This window comes from Oncorhynchus mykiss, chromosome 24 (genome assembly GCF_057628025.1).
Source record: "Oncorhynchus mykiss isolate SJ-2025 chromosome 24, ASM5762802v1, whole genome shotgun sequence".
NCBI classification, from domain to species: domain Eukaryota; kingdom Metazoa; phylum Chordata; class Actinopteri; order Salmoniformes; family Salmonidae; genus Oncorhynchus; species Oncorhynchus mykiss.
In genome coordinates this window covers 20158711-20166401 of record NC_143045.1, presented here as the reverse complement: position 1 = coordinate 20166401, position 7691 = coordinate 20158711, and the positions used below count along the sequence as shown (strand labels likewise).

The 7691-nt window shown below is 42.6% G+C and overlaps 2 protein-coding genes across 2 annotated transcripts; one reads left to right on the top strand and one right to left on the bottom strand.

Moving 5' to 3' along the window:
• The first annotated feature begins 109 nt into the window (after window positions 1-109).
• Window positions 110-2076, top strand: LOC110503953 (glia maturation factor gamma). The gene is made up of 7 exons (XM_090218620.1): window positions 110-223; window positions 822-918; window positions 1068-1117; window positions 1235-1286; window positions 1402-1482; window positions 1686-1759; window positions 1909-2076. Exons 1-7 carry the CDS (start codon window positions 221-223, stop codon window positions 1978-1980), a joined length of 429 nt encoding a protein of 142 aa, XP_090074746.1. The 5' UTR covers window positions 110-220; the 3' UTR covers window positions 1981-2076.
• A 231-nt stretch (window positions 2077-2307) lies between these two features.
• On the bottom strand, window positions 2308-7519 carry LOC110503952 (RNA polymerase II-associated factor 1 homolog). Its single transcript, XM_021582617.3, has 14 exons — window positions 7128-7519; window positions 6862-6891; window positions 6517-6609; window positions 6226-6347; window positions 6040-6106; window positions 5827-5928; window positions 5608-5713; window positions 5065-5133; window positions 4755-4858; window positions 4506-4622; window positions 4145-4273; window positions 3830-3935; window positions 3553-3634; window positions 2308-3439 (listed from the first exon to the last, which is right to left on the bottom strand). The coding sequence occupies exons 1-14, from the start codon at window positions 7175-7177 to the stop codon at window positions 3021-3023; spliced, it is 1596 nt and encodes a 531-aa protein (XP_021438292.3). The 5' UTR covers window positions 7178-7519; the 3' UTR covers window positions 2308-3020.
• Between the last annotated feature and the right edge of the window lie 172 nt (window positions 7520-7691).

The window sequence follows — 7691 nt, the reverse complement described above, 5'->3', positions numbered from 1 at the left end:
GGTATAAAACATTGTATTATTAAAAAGGCGAAAGGGGGTACTGGTGGATGCTCTAGTATTTGTTAATGCCTGCCCTTCCCTACTGTATGTGCTACAACATAAAAGGAGGATCTTGAGAGTCAGACAGCATCCTGTCACAAGCAGTTGGCCGAGGAGGAACTACCTTTACAATAAGACAGTATCTTTGCAAACAAGAACCCAAAACAAAACCTCTTCTAGAATGGTATGGGAGACCGTTTATTTATACGATATTGCACTTTACCAACAAAATGTATTTCTGCATGGATGGTGATGTCCTAGTTTATGTTGTAAAGATTTTTAGGCAGGCGTACATTTATTTTTGCTACTCCCCTCCCATCACCCCACACCCTTTTGACACAGGAAGTTTTTTTGTCCCATGATGCAACAAAAGCACTTCCTGGCCTCAATATATCACTTTCAGATTTTGTTATGAGCTATGCGTTCATGGAAACTTGAACTTCAGAAATCAAAACAAGTTGCTCTAAAACCTACTTTTCTGTATCCCTCCCTTTCTCTCTCCCCCCCAGACTGTCCTCCACTCTCTCTCTCTCTCTCTCTCTGCCCCCAGTCTGCCCTCCACTCTCTCTCTCGGTCTCTCTCTCTCCCCCCAGTTTGCCCTCCACTCTCTCGGTCTCTCTCTCCCCCCAGTCTGCCCTCCACTCTCTCTCTCGGTCTCTCTCCCTACCTCTAAGGGAATTTTTAAAGATGTAGCCTGACAGTAGCAATATAACCAACATATACAATTACAATGTGTCAGAACTTCCCACGGTTGATGAACTTGTTTCACTTTTACATTCTAGTCAAGCTCTTTGGTTGTGTGCGAGGTGGATGAGAGTCTGAAAGAAAAACTGAAGAAGTTTAGATTTCGAAAAGAGACCAACAATGCAGCCATCCTGAGTGAGTAAGACTTCATTGAAACCATGTTCCTCAGTAGCCCAACTGTCACCTGTTTCACCTAATTAAAAAACAAAAACTTAATAAACCTAGAAACAGAGAAACATACTGTGTCTAGGACTCAATATAGAATAATGATCCTATTCCCTCAGTGAAAATTGACATGGAGAAACAGCTTGTGATCCTGGAGGAAGAGTATGAGGCAAGTCACGTTGTCTTTCTGAGATGTTGAATATCCCATACTGAGTTAGTAATTACTCAAATCCATCCACACCTGTATCAATACCAGTTCAACTCAAAACACGCACTCACATTTCAGGACATCTCCCTGGATGACCTGAGGAATGAACTTCCAGAGCGGCAGCCAAGATATCCTTTTATAACATGTCAGAGTGATACAGCAGAATAATCATATTCACCAGCACTGCCAGTGTTGAGTTACATCATTGACCAGTGATTGGATCTCCTTGACAATATAGTGTACATTCATTGTTTACAGCTACAAATACGTCCATACAGATGGCAGGGTGTCCTACCCACTGTGTTTCATATTCTCAAGTCCAGTGGGTGAGTAATTCATCCTAATTCAGTGAACAGCCAATTAAGTGAAGGATTAGCATTACTGTACTGCAACAACCATTTGCACAAAATAACATTGAAGGTAGTAAGTGATAATTGAAAGTAATGCGATTCAATCAATATTTATATGGAGATCAAAAAGGTTCAGTGGACAGACATCTGTAGCTTATGCACCCTCCTCATCTCGACAGGGTGCAAGCCTGAGCAGCAAATGATGTACGCAGGCAGCAAGAACCAACTGGTCTCCGCAGCAGAGCTCACAAAGGTCAGGACTATTTTCTGTTTCAAGTATTGACTGACAATTATGATCGGAGCTTAAGTCCAACCCTAAACTCACAAAATAGAGAAGGTATAATAGAAAAAGTTCAGAAAATATGCATGTTTAGCCTGATCCTACCCCTTTTTCCTCAATAGGTTTTTGAGACGCGAAACATAGATGACTTGTCTGAAGAGTGGCTGATAAACAAACTGTCTTTCTTTCGCTGAACAGACACTTGTGTTCACGTTAGCAAAAGTGCATGTATTGAACATACCAGTACATTAACTTCATTACTGGTTTGCAATAAATTGCTTATAGTGGCACTTATGTTATTGCATTCTTATTCCCTAGTTGTACTCAGAAACCATTATTACCAGCCTGGTTGCCAGTCTTTCTGCTCTCTTTTGTTGACATGGTAGCACAAACAGATCTGGGACCAGGCTACATTACCACCACTTTGGAAGGAACATTTTTCCAGGAATACATGTTCATCAATAAAGAGGGGACTTTGGAGAGGGTGACTGTTACCAGTATAAGAAACATACAGGCATAAATGTTGTAAAATCAGCTACCACCATTTATTTACAATGTCTAGATGTTAAGAGAAGTTTCCATCATACAACTGAATTTATACAGGTTAATAGTAGCAGTTTCTGGGAGGGAAACAAGAAATTGGCAGAAAAAGAGAATGTTCTTTTGAAAGTTTAGTTCAAAACATTAAAAAAACAACTTTCCCACATTTTATTGGCTGTTCCTATTACATTTATAATGCATTGTATCCTCAAAATGCTAAGGACAAAGAAAAACAGATTTAACAGGTTTAACACCTGAAAATTAAACAGAAAAAATGTTTCTGCTTTCACAACACTTTAAGTACCTCATATTAAAGTGAGAAATGTACAAACCATAAAGACAAACTGACTTAAAAATAACAGCTTAAAATAACAATAAATCTGTTTAATTTTGTTCAATGAAGCACGTACTGTACACAGCGACTAAGATGTAGCTCCAGCTATATCTATGAACAAAGGTCTGACAGATTTGAGTAAGTGACATTTACAGGTACCCAAAAGCCTTGTAGAAGTCCCTTAGAGGTTGTGTCTCTCCTAAAAAAAGTAGCAAACTAACATTCAACAGGAATGAGTTGCTAGCCTGGGACTCAGTCTGTAAAAACATGGCTGTTCTGAGGGTGGGGCTTGTCAGCGTGGGCTGGCTGGAGCTCGAGGGTGAGGCATGGTGTGCTGGCGTTGTCACAGTAAGAAGGCTCTTATTCACTGTCACTACCATCGCTGGAGTCTGAGGCCTGCTCACTGCCACTCCCACTCTGGGCACGGCCACCCTCTGAGTGGTCACTACCGCTACTGTGGGCCGGAGACACGCTCCTACTCCTCTCCCTATGGCTCTCCTTCTCCTCGCTCCCACTGCCCTCCTCCCCACTGCTCCGGGCTGCTCCATTCTTGGGCTCGTTGTCGTCGTCATCACTGTCGTCGTCGCTACCGAAGATTTCCACCTCATCCGCCAGCTTGACCTCCTCCTCGCCACTCTCACTGCCGCTACCACTGGCCTTCCTCCTCCGCTTCACTCCCTCTTCATCATCCTCAGCTCCACTCCGCTTTCCATCCTCATCCTCCCTGTCAGAGTCACTGTCAGAGTTGTCTCCCTCGCTCTCGCTGCCCTTCTCATCACCTGTGAGTGGAAATAAACAGATATTTCATTCATATGGACCTAAGAAGCAGTGATAAACAAAGAGCTTCAGACACAGTGGTAAACATTGGGGAGGACAGAGGGGAGAGACTGACCAGAGTCCTGCAGTTTACCCAAGTCCATGTCCTCTTCTTCGTCCTCTGGTTCATGGTTCTCCAGCTGAGCCTTACGCGCATCCTAATGGACACAAAGACGGATGTCATGATTACTCTGATTATTTAGATGTCTGCAAATGTATACTTCTCTGCTTATGTCCAGCACTACCTGCTCATCTCTATCAGTGTTGAGGTCCACTTATTAAGTAAACACAGTAGTTTCCACAGATTGAAAGTAATGCTCAGTGTAGAAAATAGGCCTAATTAGCAGTCTCACCTGTGCTTCCAGCTCCTTGTCATTCATGTCTCTGTGCTTACACACCAGCACAGCGTTTGTAGTAGACTGGGCTCCAGCCTTAGCTCTCCTCTTACTCAGCCGTACTCTGCAATCCAGGACAACACAGTCAGGCCAACAACAACCTTCACAGGTGGTGTCCTCAGGCCAAAACAAACTAACTTAACCCACCATAGCAAATACAAATCTACCAGAATAATGTGACTCTCTCTTCAAAGAGAATCCCATGTCACCTCCTGCCAATGTAAACCCAACAGACCACACTATGAGACCCCCCCCATCCGGGCCAGTGGTTACCTGGTCTCCAGCTCATTGTAGTAGACTCCATCTCCATCTCTGAAGATAAAGAAGTAGTTCTCCTCGTAGCCCTTGCTGGCTTTGTTCTTCACATTCCAGTTGTACTCCCTGGCTATCTTATAGTCATACCTAGAACACACACACACCATCACACCTAGTTCAATGTTACAGTAAGTGTGCTTCAGAGATTCCAAAATCCTAATGGTTCGGTCCTTGGACAAGGTGAACCAAGTAGGTATGAGGAAGTAGACAATGGCAATGTGAAACCTGAATATTATTGATAGGGATAGTTAACATATCAGTAGAATGGTTGGTGTCCTGTCTACTCAAGGTTAGTGTAAATGCTTGTTGGATTACTCACAGATCATCAGGCATGTAGTCCAGCTCCTCATCCACGTCTCTCTTGCGCTTGCGAATCGTTTCCTCATTGGGCAGGAAGTAGGCCACAAACTGGTTTCCTTCCTCATCCATCATACCTCTGCAGGGCACAACAAACAATTCAAAACACAATGTAAAATTGTCATAGTGCCGGACAGTCACACACACAAAAAAAAATATTGTTTTAAAATCACAGGCACACACACACAATGTGGCATTGTTTTGTCCTCACCTAATCATGGCCTGTGACATCATCTCCACACCTTGGGGTGCTGACATGTCTTTAGGAGCAGGATCAGAGTCGAAGATTACCTGAGCACACGGGTTGATCCACATCTGGGGAGCAGAGAACAGAACACACAAATTCTTACTCTTTACCAAAACACAATAGGGCTAGACAACAACAGCTAAACACATCCAGATTAGAACAGATAAAAGAACCAATGACTGCCCAGAAACAAAGACCATGAGAATAATTCAGATAGGAAGCCAAGACCAATACAATGGTACTGTATGTCCTGTTGAGCATCATGGGTGCTCACCTTGAAGTCAGGGAACACAGGCATCACCTCCACAGGAGTGACTCTGGGTTTACTGTAGTGCTGGGCAATCTGGGGGAAGAGGATGAACACCACGTGTGACGTACAGATGTAGGATCTTAATTTGATCACTTTTGTTGCTGATAATTTTCCTTCACCACAGGAAATTCTGATGAGCTTCGCAATTTACTTAAATCCACTGAAAAACCACACTAACAGTTATATTAACAGTATCCCACTTTTCATGTCACCTCATTTTGACCAGCTAATAGCCTAACCACCGATAAAGAAACATTATGTACTAAACATTAAAATTATGTTGCTGCGGGATTATTTTGCCTGCAACAATATAGGTACAATTAAGATCCAACATCTGTCCAATAACTTTGATGGAATGAAAGAGGATATTGCAATCGTCATATTAGAAGGAGCATACAATGAACGGTGTGATCTCTGTGTAGCTGGACATTGACGGTTACTGTAAGATCTATTTGGACTGAATATAGCCCAGTAAATTGTGCATAGCCAAACAAGGGGCACTCTCACCGGTTTCTGTGCATCCTCAAAGGTCTTTTCAATTGCAGCAATCTGGCTGTCCCTATCCTTGTATATCTCCTCCTCTGTGAACTGCTGTTTGACAGACACACCGATCCTAAGGACAGAACACATAGGTCATAGAAGGGGTGGGACAAACAGAAATCACTACAAGATGGGAAGTGTGTACGCTGAATGTGGTGGTTAGCTAGCCTGTTATGTCACACTCACTTGACTTCCACTTTCTCATTGGAGACACCATATCTGTTGAACTCTGTAGAGATGTACTCAGTCTTTCTCATCCACGGGACCACCTTGGCGTGCTGCTGAGATCTACAGGAAGACAAACACAAGGCTCATAGCACAGACCCCAAGTCATTAAGATTTTCATTGAATTTTGTCACAAAGACACTGTAATGACTGGTACACAGTCTGTATCCAAACCTTTTCGAGCTGGATGGAGCTGTGATGTCTTCCTCCAATAACTTCTCATCAGCTGGATCAAGAAGAACTAGAAAAATAAGGATGGGACAATTCTAAATCAATACTACACAAGCTTCAAGTAACTACCACAAAAATATATTGACTGTTTGGTATAACAACGTGTGTTTGTGTCATTCAGAAACATACTGCTGGGGTCGACGCGGTATGTGTCTGGGTTAATGAGGTCGATGGTGACGCCAAGGTCAGGCTCAGTAAGCAGTTCATGTTTGTGTTGCTTCTCTAACGACGTAGCCTTGTACTGCACAAACCTGTCAACACCAGACAGGGCAACGTCAGAGTCAGCTACAGTGGCAGTACAGTATTTATGGGAGAAAGCTTAGAAAATAAAAGATGCACACTGTGGTTACAACAACTATACATTTAATAGACATTAACATCTTGACTGACCTTTATGGCAGAAGGAACAAGGGTTTTTACCTGTGCTGGTCAAATGGATATGTGATAAATTTGGGATCAAATGGGATGTCAGGCAGGCTGTTGCAGTACTTTACCCGACAGACCACTCCAGACCTGGGAGATTGGTTGGGACAAACACGGAGTCACACATTTCAAAAGTGTACAAAGAACAAGTAGCCATCAAAAGCATGTTCTATCAACCATTGATGCCTCAGAACCCAAACTGATAACTAATGGTCATATGGGTTTTGATCTGGCCATGATATCGCCAGCCCTCCACACCCTTTGTATTTAAAACACACAATAGCTTGAGCTGTAACTGAATCACTCTTTTGTTTTAACATGGAAAACAAACTGCATGCATACCTCTCTGGAACAGTTCTGTGTGATGAACTCCTAGTCAAGTGGAGAGAAAAACAAGTGTTGTTAGCTACACACTCAGCTGATAGATTGAAGAAATAGGAAATAGCCAGCCCCCCACCCTCCCCCTATTTTGACCTATGTTAACTTATCACGGGACAATCAAAACATATGTAAATTGTGATGATTGCTAACCATCCATGTCGTCATTAGCTAGGTTAGCTAACGTTATCTAGTTGCGGCAAAGAAAATACATAGGAGAGGATATTTACCTGTGACCGTCTGAGTCTCGCTGTGCTTGTGTCTGGATAGTTGGAGCCATGATATTAAAAGAATGACCACGATTGGAAGAACAGTTTCTTAGAAATTCAGACAACCGTTCAAGTCACTCCTTACTAAAACACTTTACCTGAAAGAAAGAGAAACTCCGTTGATTACTTAGCTAGCTACTTACTCCAAAGTACTCAGAGCTTTCGTTTTTTTTGCTTTTCTGTCCTGGCTGGATGCTCCTTACAACTAGTAGGACCGCTGATATTTTCATGGGTAGCTTCCGAGCTGCCTGAATATAATTACGTCGCAGATATACGGTCAGTTTTTGCTATATCTCTCTCGTGTGTGGATTTGTGGCCGGCAGTGGAACCACAGATAGAACAAAGAGACAGACATTTCACCAGATATATAAATATGAAGCATCCGGTTAGCTGCAAAATGTATGACCATATTAGAGACACATATTTCCTTCAGATTACACAGACCCACAAAGAATTTGAAAACAAATCCAATTTTGATAAACTCCCATATCTATTGGGTGAAATACCACAGTGTGCAATCACAAC